General features: G+C 48.4%; 6 protein-coding genes across 6 annotated transcripts; 3 read left to right on the top strand and 3 right to left on the bottom strand.

Annotated features, from left to right (window-relative positions):
* Positions 1-1,201: 1,201 nt before the first annotated feature.
* On the top strand, positions 1,202-3,189 carry AKAW2_31576A (uncharacterized protein; the record flags this gene model as incomplete). The annotated part of the gene is made up of 2 exons (XM_041688217.1): positions 1,202-1,788; positions 1,860-3,189. 2 exons carry the CDS (start codon positions 1,202-1,204, stop codon positions 3,187-3,189), a joined length of 1,917 nt encoding a protein of 638 aa, XP_041542023.1.
* A 1,636-nt stretch (positions 3,190-4,825) lies between these two features.
* On the bottom strand, positions 4,826-5,135 carry AKAW2_31575S (uncharacterized protein; the record flags this gene model as incomplete). Its single annotated transcript, XM_041688216.1, has 2 exons — positions 4,826-4,928; positions 4,987-5,135. 2 exons carry the CDS (start codon positions 5,133-5,135, stop codon positions 4,826-4,828), a joined length of 252 nt encoding a protein of 83 aa, XP_041542022.1.
* Positions 5,136-7,006: 1,871 nt separating this feature from the next.
* AKAW2_31574A (uncharacterized protein) lies at positions 7,007-7,759 on the top strand (the record flags this gene model as incomplete). The annotated part of the gene is made up of 1 exon (XM_041688215.1): positions 7,007-7,759. The coding sequence occupies one exon, from the start codon at positions 7,007-7,009 to the stop codon at positions 7,757-7,759; it is 753 nt and encodes a 250-aa protein (XP_041542021.1).
* Positions 7,760-8,450: 691 nt separating this feature from the next.
* Positions 8,451-10,290, top strand: AKAW2_31573A (MFS transporter; the record flags this gene model as incomplete). Its single annotated transcript, XM_041688214.1, has 8 exons — positions 8,451-8,989; positions 9,039-9,095; positions 9,160-9,340; positions 9,398-9,621; positions 9,700-9,843; positions 9,896-9,952; positions 10,015-10,148; positions 10,214-10,290. 8 exons carry the CDS (start codon positions 8,451-8,453, stop codon positions 10,288-10,290), a joined length of 1,413 nt encoding a protein of 470 aa, XP_041542020.1.
* Positions 10,291-11,385: 1,095 nt separating this feature from the next.
* On the bottom strand, positions 11,386-12,990 carry AKAW2_31572S (uncharacterized protein; the record flags this gene model as incomplete). The annotated part of the gene is made up of 4 exons (XM_041688211.1): positions 11,386-11,465; positions 11,528-11,571; positions 11,623-12,830; positions 12,889-12,990. The coding sequence occupies 4 exons, from the start codon at positions 12,988-12,990 to the stop codon at positions 11,386-11,388; spliced, it is 1,434 nt and encodes a 477-aa protein (XP_041542019.1).
* A 784-nt stretch (positions 12,991-13,774) lies between these two features.
* AKAW2_31571S (uncharacterized protein) lies at positions 13,775-15,036 on the bottom strand (the record flags this gene model as incomplete). The annotated part of the gene is made up of 4 exons (XM_041688210.1): positions 13,775-13,969; positions 14,049-14,400; positions 14,462-14,796; positions 14,854-15,036. 4 exons carry the CDS (start codon positions 15,034-15,036, stop codon positions 13,775-13,777), a joined length of 1,065 nt encoding a protein of 354 aa, XP_041542018.1.
* Between the last annotated feature and the right edge of the window lie 1,663 nt (positions 15,037-16,699).

The raw sequence follows: 16,699 nt of genomic DNA, 5'->3' as shown, positions 1-16,699 counted from the left end.
AGAGTACTAATAGAGGCATTCCAGGCTCAGAGAAGCGTTCTTGCTGACCGAAGTTGTGTCACTAACGCACCTCACATAGAAACGAACCTGCATGACGAAACACGATCTCTCTTTAAAACGCAACGACAGGTTGGTCTCGTGGAAACATCGAAGGAATGAATGTGGTTGTGACCTCAACTCCTTGAGAGGACCTTCGTTCCCATGCTTTCCCCGGCGTTATATTGTTCGACAACGTACCGATGACATGAAAGGCATCTCTACTCGAAGCCTCTCGAAATCTCTTTCCCGGCTCCAATATCCAAACTATAACATGCTGCCCGACCATTGGACACCCTGTCCCGAGGTGAAATTTGCTCGCCATTTCTTTCACATAGGAGCATGACGGACTGCGTGCATCCCTGCCTATCCGGTGGTGGAGGCTGGGACTATATACACAAAATAATGCAGGAGCACAAGAGCAAGTGGCATAATATGTGCCTAGCACCATTTCGATGGATTTCGGCATGTCCGACGACCTGTCAACATGGGAGTTCGTCTTGTTGCCCTGTCAAGCTGACAGAATATTCTTTGTTATACCACCACAGATAGATAACTAGTTCATATTACAAAGATTGCCTAAGTGCAAATGTTCCTTGACCAATCCAAACGATTCTCATAGTCATGAGCAGGGAAAGGCCGATACCGGATAAAGCTCTCCTAACCAAGGCCTGCAGGCAATCCGCTCTAGCATGGGCACAGTCGCTAAATTAACAGGGAGTGACCGTGTGTTATAAGAGGAATAATTAAATGTTCATGAGGTGGGCGGAGTGAATGCTGACGGACGCCAGCCCGTGATCCTTCTACCTCTGACTTCAACAAATGAGAGGATCAGTTCCCTAGTCTAGCCAGTCAGACAGGACCCACTACATCCTGGTGGCTCTACATAATGCTGTAGTGCTGCCAGAAAACCTGGAAGACTTTAAAATGCAGTCTCCACATGTCAGATCTGCTTAGCAAACTTCTCTTTTCAATATAGGTCTAAGATGACCCCGATCGATAGCACTGAAGTTTTGACAGCCGCTCAGCCTCGCGAGACGCACGAGCAATGGCCTACCACTTCGCCTGTATATAATGCAGGATCTCCCAGAGTTGGTGCAACTCAAAACCATCCTTGTCCTCTATCCAAGATTTAGTATCGGATTGACCACAAGACAGCTTGACCATGGCCGAGTCTGATACCGTTGTCTCTGTCGCAAGTGACCCTACGTCATCCAACCCAAAAAAGGACCCTAAGGCGAAAGAAGAAAAGATTGGAATTACCTCTCATTGGATCTTCATAATCTGGAGCTGGTTTCTACTCACCATTCCCCTCTCATCACTGACAGCTGTCTTCCTCGCACTGGTCTTTAGCTACCGGGTTGACCATGGAGACTCCCCGTTTGAGAATCTCCGCGTGGGCCTCGCGACAGAAGGTTCATCGGATGCGTACTACGTGAATATGAACTCGAGTATTCTTCTATTTGTGACCTCATGGGCTAGTACCTTGGCTCCTATGCTGTCGGGATTTCTCATCACGCTTGCGTCATTTCCCATCGCGAGAAGGTACCTCCAGGACATACAACAAGGACGTTTTGAACGGTTGCCTACCCCACACCAACTGACGCTCATGCTCAAGTTCTTTGACGGGGGCACTCTCGGAGCGACCTGGAGCTGGATTGTTTACCTCGTTTCGTGGAAAAAGAAGCGCCAGCCTCAGACTCTCACTCTGTTCTCAGCCGCTTCTGTGGCTTTGCTAGCGACATTACTTGGGTATGTACAGAGAGCTACTGCATGCACCCACCTTATCTGATTTGTACATTGTCTGATAACTCCCAAATCAGAGCGTTGGTTTCTTTGGCAGATACCTGGCTTCACTTGACTACGACGACAGTCTCCTTCACTCGCGCCACTGCCGCCACGAATAATACCGCCTACAGCTTTGGCCTGACCCCCCAGTGCTTGAAAGGCAACAATTCGGTCGCAGCACAGGAAGATACTGGCCTATGTAGTGTCTCGATGGCTGTCACGGGCCAGTTCCTGGCAAATGCAACCGTCAGTCTCGGCGTGCTAAACAACGTCTCTGATTTTGCGACCGTGTACACCTACGACAACAACAGCACGATGTACAGCTACCTTGGATTACCAGAGGGCACGGCCTCCGTGACCGACCGGGATTACGAAGCTCAAACATATGGTGCTGCGACACAGTGCGAGATGTTCTCCAAAAGATGCAACCTGACCGAAGTGACGACCTCTCTCCGATACAATTGCTCGAGTGCCTTTGCCGGCTTCATCGACTCCACCGAATTGATTACGGGCTTTTTTACAGACTCCAGTATGACAACTGACATCGAAGACAACGAGACTTCCAACTATGGCACAGGAAACCCGTTCTACTATGTCATCGCCGGCGTACTAAGTACCTCTGGCGGGACCGTTCCCAATTCGACAGAGTTCGTGCAGAATGAGTCGGGCGTGTATGGCTACGTCCTTGGCTGCAACACCACGATCTACGACATCGTGTACGACCGAGTCAACAACTCCGTGACCCGCTTCGTACCCACCGACAGCAACACCTCGGTATCCAACATCTGGCAGACGAGCATCGCGCAGACAGTCGACTGGGAACCATCTATCGAGCTGGAAATCGGGGCAGCCGCGTTCAGCCAAACAGGCCAGGAGTTCGCAGACAAGATCGCACAGTCATTCAGCAAGGTGATACTGGCCCTGGGAGCAGACGGGATTGAATCGCGCCCGGCACTAGCAGCGCAGCAGAGGGAGACTTCCCTTGTATCGCGGGTTCCCATGGCTCCACTCTTCACCTTGGTTGCCGTGAACTTCTTGTATGTCATCGTGGGCTTGATTTTTGCGGGAATCGCTATCAGCACCGCCCGGGGAGCAGTCCCTGATGTTCATGCGCGGCTTGGAATCTCGGGCCTCGTAGCAGATCGGTTTGAGGAACCTGGATCGCGCAAGGAAGTTCATTCGGTTGATGAAATGTTCGAGGAGTATGCTGGACAGCCGAGCCGACGGGTGGCTGTGGAGCCAGAAACTGAGGATGGGGTGTACGTTTTCAAGAATTGGGATACATCTAGATCGACTTCGGTGGATGTGAGGGAAGGCTCTGTAGCGGTTGAGAGATCTGGGTTGATTGGTGGTGAGAGTGCTTGATGATTTGACCATCCGCCATAGACATAGACAATCTGAGTAATTATAGTTACAGCAATAATTATTAATTAGCTGACTTTGTTTCTGTCGGTCTTTCTCCGCTTCGCCTACACTAGACAACAAATCCAAGGTCAATTTCATACGTCCAATCTCCATCGCTACAAGATGTCGGAAACCCAAAAATGCGTCCTAGATGACTCTACTATCGGCTACACCCGTCTACCCGTCCCTTTCGAGTTAAATCCAGATGATTGGTGCTCTCGGTTATTCGACCACCCGAAGGAGTTCCATGGCGCATCTTTTGGCCCCTAACCCCCAGGACTCAAGCGAATCATAACAGTTCAGGATCCGTCAGGATCACACCAAGCCTCATCGATCCGCCTATCGTCTGAGGCTCGGCCGCTTTTTCGAATTCAAGGCAGCTGAATGCTTCCCTGGTGGTCTACGATAGCACTCTTCTTTTACTTTTCCCCCCCCATGAATGCTCATTCAGCGGTCAATGTGCGATTATGTGGAGACACGTCGAAAGTAGGGGTCCTGCAAGGCTGAGGCTAGAAGCCGGGTCTTGTATTCTGGTGGGACGATGTTGGAGAGAAGCAGGTAGTAGTATATGTAGAGTTAGCTGAAGGGGGAAGTGTGTTATGTTCCTTGTTATAGTGAGGTTGTGGAACAATGTTTCGGTGGCCACTGTTGTGGGTTATGTTTCAGAGCAGAGTTTTTCTTACCCACAGCAGATGTCTTATAAGATGCTTAAACTTGCTTATCGGTGTGAAGCAGTTACACGTCAGAGAATAACATTTTTTTGGCCTGATTTACTACGCTGAGACCTTGTCATCTGCAGTTTGACGGTTGTAAGAGCAGATTCCTTCTATCTATCTATGGGGTATCTTTGGGTCTGGCTCTCACGTGGGCCTTGTTTCTTTCTTGGGTAGTCCCACATACCAGACTTGCCCGAAACGGAAAAACTAAACAAACCTTGCTAGCCCAAACAAGAAGGCATAAGCTATTTTGAGAACCGTTGAAAAAACTTTGTCGATGTTGTTTCTAGAACAACCATGCAATGCATACTGTACAACATATGCACTAATCAGTGCGGGACGATCTACAGAGGGTATGAAAGAGACGATGAGTGAGTGATTGTCGCTAGGCCATCCCAAGTCAGGTATCGGCCAAGGGGTGCCAGCCTCAATTGGATAATAATACATGGCAGATTGGGTAGGCCAGGCGCCAAGACATCAAAAAGGCAGCGACGTAGGATTGAGAGTACATGTTCGTTGATGCGTTCAGTGAATTTTATGGGCGACGAGCCATGCGAAACGTAGTATGGCGAACCATTTGAAAAATGCTATGGCAACAGACATGCAAACTTTGTCGAGGACGATAACAGAGGTATAAGAGAACCGAACCCACTTAAACTCCAGAGAGCGGATAAAAAAGAGAAACTGAAAGAAGGCCGATAGAAAGCAACGGAGCAAGAGAGAAAGAGCTGGAGGTCGAGATGGGATGAGGAAAATGAGAGAGAAGTAGAGCTAGAGAGGGAGGGAGGGAGAGAGAGAGAGAGAGAGAAAGGAAGAATCGGTCCAGCCCTGGTAGCACAACGTCGAGGATGGTTGCCGATGATGCTGCAGATCATCCGAGGTCATGCATCATTCCAGTCTCGTACCGCCGCGGCTTCTTTGGCATCTCGCTTTTTGTTGCGCCAAAGGAAATAGCAGCATACAGAGACTGCGATCAGGAAGAATCTAGGGACCGTTGTTAGCATGTCCAAGGTCGCAGGCGAAGAAGCCGCGCAGTACTCACATGCCAACGATGATGCCTGGCACGCCGCTCTTGAGGAAGTTACTGACGGGCTTCTCGCCAGACGAGGAATCCGAGTCGTCGCGAGCCCACAGAGGCATCGCAATAGCGACTGCTCGCCGGGAGAGAGAGAAGGCTTGGGATGATTCCATTGGGGGGACCTGATATGCAAGTTCCGGGGAACGGGCAGAGCCGTAGGGAAGAGACGGGGAAGGGGAAGATAAAAAAGGGGACGCGAGGGTCGCGTTCTGAATCGAACCTGCTCTCTGGCGCCCTCAAAAGGGGATAAGACATTGCCAGGACTAGTGGCTTCAGCACGGACCAGCAGGGGGGAGTGAATGCGGAATGCTGTTTGGTCCAATTCACGGCCTGGCGCCCCTGGGCGGTTTGAGATTGTTGCCGGGAATAGTTTCATCCACTGTCCAACTGTGCACCGGCGGCCTCTCCATTCCCCACTGACCCATTCCCTAAAACCCTTTAAAGTGTCTTTGCGGTTTCGAGTTGTAGCAGAGTTAGGTAGTGAACCTGGTGGCGATCAACAAAGCACAATCTCTTGCTCTGAATCAGTTGTTCGAGGCTGAGGCTGGCAGTCTCAATCCTCCATTAGGGTGTCTGGACTCAATTCTGTTCCATTTTTGGGGCTTTGCCCCTGACTATTTCCCAATTAGGCAACCGTGTTTCACTTTGAGTTGGACACCTAAGTGCCTGAGGCATAAAATGGATGATATGTATGTTGGAGCTAACCGCATCTGGACAGTCCAGTCATGTGAGCCCAAGTCATTTGATGGAGTGATTATTATGTTATTATTCAATTGGAGAGGGATGAATAGAACTTAGAGGACATGGAGAGGGAATGACCTGAAAAATGAATAAAGCTTGTAGAAAGTTAACTGCTATCTGACAGATGGGGATTCTTGCCCCCCTAATTTCCACCTCTTCCCTATGCTCATCTCAATCTGCAGAATCTGGCTTGGCTCAGGTTCGATCGCCCCTTCCGATCATGACTATGACTGATCGGATACAACCCTGGCAGTGGATTCATGCAGGGACAGCATACACACTAGTTAGTCTCGTACGAGGACATATGGATAGGCAAGGTACGTAGCTGCCTGAGCTGCTAACTTGGTGTATCAGGTAGACTGCAAATGCCACGGCTAGCCTGGTACACATGAACGGCTCCTGCGCTTGGAACCATTCCGTGGAAGTGTGCTTCATCATCGGATTGCAATTTGTTTTGACAATCTATTGATAACACTGACTTTAGACTCCAGTACCACTACAGTTACTTATAGTTACTTTTTGGGGTCAGCTTGTGAGATAGTCCTTTGGTGGCCTAGAAATTAGAGTCGATGCCACTCCCTACACCAAACTTGTGTACATTTGCAGCACTTTATTACTCCAGAAAATGCACACTGAAGGCTACTTGACGACTTGCACACTATCTCGAGAAGCGTGGGATCTCTGACACGGGATGCTTCCCTCCCCCACCTTCGCATTGCCCCGCCCCGAGAATGAGGGCTCCGTGGGTCTGGCCTCCTGCCTGCCGTCCCCTTGATGTATCTACAATCACACTTCAGCGATGACGGCCGCCTGGTTTGACAGCTCTAAGTATTGCTATCCTACTTATTTGATTTCCTCAATAAAATTAGTGGGCCATGGAGGCTCAACCCTTATTTTGAGGGATCTCATTGAAGGTTCTGGCATACCCAGAATGAAGCCGGAGCACGCGCATATGGAAGATTTTTCCTTCCCCGCATCTGCAGACATTCTGCATCGAGATAGGCCAATTCACATTATCCGATATTTTCCCGGTACTCAACTAGTTTGCACTGACACCAATCGACACGTCAATTGAGTCAATCCTCGGGTTGATACGAAACCGCCATTTGCCGTGATGAGTTCATGACTTTCCCGCATGCGGTCACCCGCCACCATAATCTTCCCCGTATTCATTTATAACCCTGCCAGAGCACCAAATATCCATCCACTTCTGGCATGAGACTCTTTCTGCTAGAATCCTATTATGGCACCATTTCCCACTATCGTCTTCGTGCCGGGCGCATGGCACAGCCCGGAATGTTATCGCAGAGTGATCGACCAACTCGAAGCTGCGGGGTACGAGACGGACCTCGTTCATCTTTCTTCCGTGGGACCAACTGAGCACTTGCCAGACTTCTCTGCCGATGTGGCCCAGATACGAAGCCATCTAGAGCGTCTAGTCGATGCCGGCAAGAAGGTCGTGCTCGTAGTACACTCTTACGGAGGAGTGCCTTCAAGCGAAGCCGTCAAGGGGTTGGACTGCGATAGCCGGCAGAATAACGGCCAAGCCGGCGGCGTGGCTCATATCTTCTTCTGCTGCTCGTTTATCATTCCTGAAGGGAAATCTCTCCTCGGCGCTTTCGGGGGAAACGACTTGCCGTGGTTCAATGTCTCGGCGGATCGCCTGGAAGTCAACCCAGACAGACCAGACGAGGTTTTCTACAATGACGTATCCGAAGAAGATGCTCAGGCGGCAGTCAAATCTTTACGTCCGCAAAGTTATCGGACCTTCCTCAGCCCATGCACATATGCTGCCTGGAAAGAAGTTCCCAGTACCTACCTCTACTGTGCTCAGGATAATGCTATCCCCTTAGGGATCCAGAAAATGATGGTGGAGGATTGGGCGGCAGGTTATCCCATCCACACAGAGTTCCTCGACGCCTCCCATAGTCCTTTCCTTTCGAAGCCAACTGAAGTAACAACGGTGATCAGAAGAGCAGCTGGGGAAGAGATCTGATCATGAAAAGGATATGTGACGTGGCCTTATATACACCCGGTTCCATCCACGTGGACCGGAATACTAGTGTCACCAATGGCGGTTCTACAATGTATATAGAGACTAATGCAGGCTACACAAGTCCTCAATATGGATGACCCCAGAAATACTACAAGGTGAACTGACATGCCATGGCTTTTGATTGAGGTTTGGCAACCTCCGACCAGGAACAAAAGCTCACCTGCAATCGCTATTCGATGATTCTCAGTGTTATTACTTTGTCTGAATGCTTCTATTGGGCGCAGATAGCAGTGAATGCTGCGTTAATCTTAATGGATAGAAGTCAATGTTTGCCTCACTTTTTGACCTCCTTGTCGGCGAATTTGCTGTTGTCAACCCACTGCCCATGCTTTGTACCACTTTCCAACCGTATGTCTCAGTGAGGCCTTTTCTGCGTTGCACTCCCAGACCTATCTCGGCTTATTTCCAAATACAGAGTTCGGCGTACTACCCGGAACCCTATGAGATGTTAAAATCCGGTTCCGAGCACCAGTGGCGCCCAACACCCCAACAACCCGGTTTGCCTGATGCTTATCTGCATGAAGAGAAGATTACTCGACCGAGAACGAACTCGCACTTTCTCTCAGCGCCATGCCAGCCCCACCACGAAAGATCATCATCCCCTCCGGCCCGGAAGGCGATGCCTTGCACAATGGCTCAGGCTGAGCTCGGTGACCAGGAGGCGATTATCAATAGTGAAGATAATGAGCACCAGGACGATTACGAGGTTCACTGGCAGGAGGACGATCCAGCAAACCCACACGCTATGACATCGAAGCGCAAATGGATCATCGTGAGCCTAGTAAGTACAATGACGGTGTGCGTATGCGTCACCAGCTCGCTTTACACAGCGACGTACAATCAGATAATGGCCGAATTCAATTGCTCTCGAACCGTTGCAACTCTCGGGCTGAGTTTCTACATTGCTGGACTGGGATGGGGACCTTTAGTAATGAGCCCATTGTCGGAGTTCTACGGCAGAAGGCCCATCTATCTCGTTTCACTTCCTCTATACATTGTCTTCCTTATACCCTGTGCTGCTGCTCACAATATTCAAACAATGCTAGTCGCAAGGTTCTTAGACGGACTCGCAGGGGCGGCATTTACCTCGGTCGCGGGGGCTACTGTGGGCGACATGTACACCAAAAGCACCTTGCACACCCCCATGCTGCTATACACAGCTTCACCATTGTACGGAATCCGTTGCTTGTGGTATCGCTTTGCGACTAATGGCTTGCAGTACCGGGGCCAGCATAGGACCTATTCTGGGCGGGCTGATAAATTCGTGGGCCTTATGGTAGGCCGGAAATTCCCCCTGGGGCCTGGAAAATCCCAGTAAATCGAGTCTAACGAGCGTACAGGAGGTGGTCATTTTACGTCTTGCTCATCTGGTCAAGCATCCAGTCTATTCTCGTTATCATTTTTGTTCCCGAGACATATGCGCCAGTGCTGCTCCGAAGCAGGGCTCGCAAATTGCGGCAGGAAACTGGAGACGATCGATGGAGGGCAGCGATCGAAAAAATGGATCGATCTGTTTTGAAGGTAGATATAATAGAAAATTTGGTCGTTGATAAATGACTAACCGCGAGTCCGGAGTAGACCGTTCTTCACTCCCTATATCGACCATTCATGCTACTTCTCCTGGAGCCGATGTGTCTTAATCTTTGCCTACTCTCGTCCATCGCCTTAGGCATCCAGTATCTCTTCTTTGGAGCGTTTGGGGTGGTGTATGGAAACGCCTATAATTTCGGGTTATGGCAGTCAGGACTGGCATTCACTGGTCTATTCGTGGGTATGATACTGGCAGTCGTAATTGACCCTTGGTAGGTGATGAGCAACTCGATGTGAACGCACACATTTTCTTGCATCATGGAGGCAATTTGGGACTAAGAGCGGAGCAGGTGCTGCAAGATTTACCCCTACTTCTCCCGAGGCCACAAAGAGGAAGGAAATACCAGGAACAATGAGCCGGAAAGTCGTCTACCACCCGCTGTCATCGGAGCTCCGCTCATGACGATCGGACTGTTCTGGTTTGGATGGACAACGTGAGTACATTGTCTCACCCCTAAGACGTGGCAAATGACTGAAAGACAACAGCTTCCCTTCAGTCCATTGGATTGTGCCTATCATTGGAAGCGCCGTATTTGGAGCTGGGTAAGTTCACACTGTCTTGGAGACTGGATGCCTGATGGCGCTCTCACTGACACCGTAAATAGAATGATCTTCGTATTTCAAGGGGTCTTTACGTTTTTCGTGGACGCTTATCCACTGTACGCAGCCAGTGCGCTTGGTGCCAACAGCTTTACCAGGAGTACCTTTGCAGCTGCTTTTCCTCTCTTTGGAGTGGAGAGTAAGTTGTCTCACTGTAATGGGTAGGCATTCTGCCAGTAGCTGACAATTACATCACCCTGCTAGTGTACCACAAGTTGGGTGATCAGTGGGCTACATCCTTGCTTGCTTTCCTGAGCCTTGCTATGACTCCATTTCCGTAAGTCAAGTGCGGAAGGACTAATGCATATTGAATTTATAGCTTGATTACAGGTACATCTTCTTTAGATACGGAAAAAAGATTCGAAGCAGAAGTCGCTTTGCGACCTAAAAGTTACGGGAAGGGATTATTGGACTGTACCATATTAGTTTTGATGGGAATGCCAGGTACCTTCTCACATGAGTACTTGATCCAAGATTGATATAGTGAGCTTGTATGTCGCCTTCATGATTTTGTCAGACAAAGTGGATGATCTTGGAACAATTGATGTTCAGATACCTTGACGCACGCAGATGTTTTCTCCCTTATGCACCTCGCTCTTTCTAAGACCCGATCTACTACTAGTCCGTCTAGTGAAAATTCGGATAGATCCAGATCTATTACAGTTGTCAGACCTACTAGAAAGTTTCATTTATGAATTTGGAAAGATCCGAAAGAATCCCCTCACAGTCAACTACATAGTAGAAGCCTACTAGAAGGGATGATAAGATGATTCAACTTGAACACTTGAAGTTCTTAAGCTTCCTCCCACATCTCCAAATGCACACGTTTTTGTCAGGTACCAACCAACCCCGTTGGATGTTCAGAGGAACTTGAAAATAACATCTATTCCCGCCGCAATACGGCATCATTCTATGTATTCAATCGAAAAAATATGAAAAGTCTAGAAAAACTTTATATTAAAAAGATTCCGTTTTATATAAATATAAAATAAGAATAATCTATTTATATTATACACTAACAAAACCAAGATTCTGTTATATTATAACAAAACTATATATTTCATAAAACAAAGAATTGACTTGATGACTTATCATTTATACAATCTAATTCAGAAAATAATATACAGATATACTGCAAATACGACCCATAGACAGCTCATAGACTGTCCATAAACAGGCATAGACCGGTGGAATTGGAAGCCTATAACCTGCAGCCCATAAACTTTGGCCTGTAGTTGCCCACCCATGGGCTGGGCATAGCGAGGTATAGACATAACCCATGTAACCCATATAGCCTCATGTCTGCCAAGATGCCGTAACGTAAACAAAACCAATGCAGCACCAGGACCGGGCCTATAGCGATGGATAAATTACGGCTAAATAGCTTCCACTTTCTGCACTACCGGGTAGGGCCATGAGCCATTGCGCAGTTGTTCAGTTGGGGCATAGAACCGGACTGCTCAGTTAGACCATGATTTTGATCGAACAATTATGCAGGGAGCAAAAAGTGGGACTTACGCGTAAGGGAAATATCTCCTCCGCCCTTTGGAGCTGGGAGCCAGCTTTTTTTAATGTCAGCTAGTAGAAAATACACGAAGGGAGTGGCCACATACTTGGACGTCCAGTTCTTTGGGGGTTCAATATCTGCAGGCTGAACCAGCAGCTGGAAGCTTCTATCACCATTGGCATTGCTGTCATACACCAGAGAGTCATCAGCGTAAGTGAGGTTTGAGCGGTCGTCCAGCGCATATCGATTCAGCGTGTTGGGAACCAGGTATTCCTCCGCATTGTACGCAGTTAAACTCCAGAACCCAAACTGCTCCAAAGGCGGCTTGCTGGAAAACGTGAAGATGTATGACTCCCTGGGGCCTAGGCATAGCCCCTTTGGGCCAGTACTATAAGATGGGTACAGCACTTCCGTGGCCCTGAGAGCGAGGAAGCCAGTATATGTCACATATTCTCGCATCACATAATTCTCGCCATAATCACCCTGTACTGTCGGAGCTAACTCTTTCCATCCATTTCCGAGCGAACGCACGTTCTGGGGTTTACTGGCTACTTTGGCCATGGCCACTTCCGAAGCAAGGTATGCCGCAGTTAAGTTCTGGCCTTTCTGGGGCTCATATACCCCGTCCCTGATGCCAGCTTCTCTGAGCATGTTATTGACACGCTCCAGGTCGGAGATGTTGCGCGGGGGGTTGTGCGGTGCAATGCGCGCTGTCAGTTGCATAATCTTCGTCGCTGGGTCAGAAGGTAGCGACGAATTGAGCAGAGATATGGTCAGGGGAGGGACTGTTGCTCGAAAACTAGTTCTACCATCCTTTTTAACGGTATGAAGACGGCTCTGGTTTTGGAGAGCATGGATTTTTTGCAGGTCTCCCGCAGCGTTTGTAACGGCGTATCGAACGACAATAAGTCCATTTGGTGTTGGCGAATTGACATAGCCCTGTAGGCCATCGCGCTTTTCCGGGTCACTGAACAGCTGTACACCAGAACTTTGCTTTTCGTCGGGGTTAAAACGGAGAATGTATTTTCCCGCTTTGCTGTTCTCTACGCTGCCCAGATTGACATAGTTGTTGCCGTACACATCGTAGAACGGGAAGACCCAGTATCTGTCCTCGGCGACGGGAATATCCACCACAACATCATTATGGGAGAGATCAATAACAGCTGTCGAGTACAGTGTATCCACATTGGGGCGTACCACAGACTGGGAGGCAGATGTTGCCAGCTGTCTCATATGCACAAAGCGGTTGGTGGAATTGACCTCATTTAGAATTGGGACAGCGGCCCGCGCAAACTCCGGGAGAGGATAACCATACTTTTAAAGGTGTATCTGTCAGCAATATATCATATCTTTAGGAGGTGAAAAAGTGTACTGTCAAAGTAAATTTTGTCGCTTCGGTCACCGACGCGGCCAGAGTAGTAACGCCAAAAGTAGCTGCCACAGAGAGAATTTCAACCAGCAAGTTCAGCTTCATGGTCGCAAATTCAAATGAAACCAATGAAACTTATCGCTCCGAACTTGAATGATTCTTAATATATATTCCATGTCCACCGGACACCGGTTTAACCGAGGCAGGTTTCGGCAATCTGCGTTATAGTGCCAAATTTCAATGTTCACAGTGGGAACCCGAGCCGCCCATCTCCACTCTTTCCAGAAAACTTACTGTTACAATGATGCATCGCATTAGTATCCGCAATGACGCCGCAAGAACATATGAAGTTATCGACGAAGTCTTCGAAGAGAGGCATATATCGAGCTGCGAAAGACGCCATTAAGCAAAATTCCATTAATCCATCTAGGATATACGAAGGCAAAATATATAAATGTTGAAGACGCTCATCAGGGGTCACGGTGGAACTATAACATTTGATTGGGTGCTATTCTATCGCAATCCAAATCATTTATCACGTCATTAATACAAACAATATTTTATCAGATATAGGATGCTATTCTATCGCAATCCAACTCATTGACCACATCAACGCAAACAACTATTATAAGATATAGATATGAAATATTCAAAGTCTGTAATACAATTCGAAAGACATTTTTCTAATATTATCTGTTGATGCTGTCCGCAAAGTCTACTTTTGTTTATCTGCTGAGGAACGCAGGAATTGAGTGTCAATTATTGCAAGGCGTCACAGGACTTTTAACAATAACCTAATATACTCCTAAACAGATTCTGATTTCTTTTTTCAGGGCTCGAGCTATGTCGTAAAAAGGTAACGCCGATAACAATCAGTCACAAAGCAACCTCAAAGTCTAGTGCTAGCCATAACGACAACTGGGTGACCGATATCGATACCTTGCTTGTGAGCTTTCAAAGCAGTCACTGCATCCAATCGATGAGGCAAAAGCTCATTCTCAATCTCTAGCGCACGAACTCCGGCCTCAGCCGCTGTTAGGTGACCGAAAACGCGCCGTAGCGTACTCACGCGGTAGAAATAGAACTGCACGTTCGTGATTAGCTTGTTGTTTCAACTTACTAAGGTCTCAGAAGCCCTTGATGCGGAGTGGCAGTAAACTTACCGGTCCAAGTCCCTTCTCCTGCTGAGTCGCGTACCCTTCAATCACTGAGTCTGGCTCACTCTGCACTTTCCAAGACATGGACAGGATTCTTCCAGTGAAATCAGCTGCATCTGCTAGCCGAAGCATGGTGTCGATTGGGATTCTGCTGCCCATGCTTGATAGGACGACGCCAGTTTCGGTGAGCAGATTGAAGGTCTTTGCCTGCAAGAGACAGACATAGTGAAGGTCTAGAAGAGCCGTAGACACGAACGAGGGAACCATTCCCGACACGTCTGAGCAATCAAAGTAGGTCGAGGAGGTTTGACCGTCCAGGAGATCAGCGTCATCCGGTAGGGGAATATTGGGGAGATTTCTAGAATGCTGTTCAGTATTCTTCGACTTCAGGATCTTGCGATTCGTGAGGGAAAGCTCACTCATATATCAGGTCAAAAGGCACCTGATCCTTGAGGGGCACTAAGCCATGACCAGACAGCCCAGTAGCGTCCCTGGCAACCGCCCTCACCCGGCCGTCGACCTTTTCAGTGGCAGACATCAGATTGATCTTGGCCTTGTCGACGACTTCATCATGGAGATCTGTCATAACAATGCTGTGGAGGTGAGGGAAGACATCCAGCGCTGCAATGGCGTCGGTGCCTGAGCCAGTACCGATGGTTGCAAAGCGTTGCACTGGATTGTGACTTGAAGCCTGGAGCGCCTGGAACGAGTTGAAGGCAGCAGTTACTGCCCAGTCGGCACGGGGGTTATAGATCTACACAGTGGTGTTGGTACCCGAGAGACGGGATGATAAGGTAAAGGGACTACGTACCTTCGGCTGGTAGCTGAGGTCTGAGAGGGAAATGCTGAACCTCCGGCTGACATGCCGGGGCTTGACACCAAAGAAAGCCTTGAAGTCAATGACGAAACTGCTAAAAGATTCGGGGATTCCCTGTATCTTGAAGTCGAGGTTGTTTGTGTTGTAAGTGTCTTCTTGCACGAGAAATGTAGTCATTTTTGCAGATATATCCTTGAATTGGGTCTAGTGAGGACTTTTACGCATGAAGTATTCGTGCAGCCATCGAAGCTTTATAGGTATTCGGCATATCATCGCAGTACGCCTGATATCTGGGCCAATTGCCGATTGGGGAGCCGGTGGCAGCCGTGTGAAGTAAAGATCAACGACAGCTTACTGCCATATTGAGATAAAGTTATATGCAGCGCCCCTTGCTCCGTTCACGGTAACCCCGTACGCCTGTACGTATGACATGTTAGAACAGGTCTATATGTCTATGCCGAGCCAGGAGACAGGCGTGCCATTTGCCGAATCCGGGTAGCTCAGGCCTCTATCAGTGAAGAAGATCGGTACACGAAGGCAATTGTGTACATGTGGAAGTCCAAGCAGACTAGCCTTCTTACCGACGTAAAACCCACGTAAGCTCCACCCATACACGGACCTTTGCCTGGTGTATGCTATATAGGTTACGGTATTATCCTGGGAGTCTTCAAATAGTATTGGCCAGGGATTCTCGACCCTAGAGATGTATCAGAAGAGGAAACTTCCGTGCTTGCTACCATTGGACCAAGGTGCCAGATCTGACCCACAACCAAATTATGCTTGTTTACGGTTCTAGCTAGGAGTACTCCGAGGCTTCACGCGTAAGCATATCGCCGAGACGCGCAAGGCCGGGTATGGCTTGCACAGCCATCACACAGAGAGATTTGTGTCCAATGATCCCGCGAGTCTTGAGTTACCCAAGATCGACCCAATCAGCATACATACCCAACAGGAAATGTAGATCACCTGACCAAGTCACCCTGATTATAGCGTTGTGTGGTTCCTGGTTTGGTGAACTTATAACTTTAACTTAATTCTTAACAACAAAACTCTACCTTAGGTATCGCTGATCACTGACTAACTGAACTTTGAGGTCAAGGTATCTTAATGACTTCTACCTCAGAAGTGGAGTGCCTAAGCAGTACGGTTGCCAAGTTTGTGGAGCAGGCATGACTACCCTCGTATAGAGCATCAAAACTAGGAGAAAGAGGTAAACGGCTGACCTGCGTATATGCAGCAGTAGGATTGACTTATCTCACGAGAGGGGGTAGGCCTCAAAAGCTAGACCTGGTGCTTCTAATCAGCGCCTGCGTGGAAGCCCACAGTGTTTCTTGCGCTCACTAAGACAGCATACTAGCAACATGAAACTGCAATTAGCCGGTCTCGGTGCTAAAGGAAAACTGCCTTGATAACGAAGGCTCTACTCTGTGACAGTGACGTGATATTTTCCTTTGTTTGAGAGCTAGAGAGCCCTCCATAATGTAGAGCGGACACAAGCTCATCATAGAGGTGGAAAGGTGTGATCGGCCGAGAATCGTTATTTTATCTCTCTCTTTTAGTCTTCTTTTCCCCTCCTTTCTTTCTCCAATCTTTCGAAATTGAGTGGGTCAACGGAGGGCCATTCGCCCATTTGTTGGGCTAGACTTGCTTAGATTAGACCAGCTCGAAAGAGAGCTTCCAAGTCGGGTAGCTCGTTTCCGTAGGGGCCGAGAACGAGATGAAACAGACAATTCTTAAGTCAGTCCAAACAGCTAATAGCGGAGATTGATTATCCTCAATTAATAAATAGCATTGGCCATTGACACCATAAGCACTCAAGAACAAGAGGCTAATACATATA

This window comes from Aspergillus luchuensis, chromosome 3 (genome assembly GCF_016861625.1).
Source record: "Aspergillus luchuensis IFO 4308 DNA, chromosome 3, nearly complete sequence".
In the NCBI taxonomy this organism is placed as follows: domain Eukaryota; kingdom Fungi; phylum Ascomycota; class Eurotiomycetes; order Eurotiales; family Aspergillaceae; genus Aspergillus; species Aspergillus luchuensis.
This window is presented reverse-complemented; position numbering and strand designations above follow the sequence as displayed.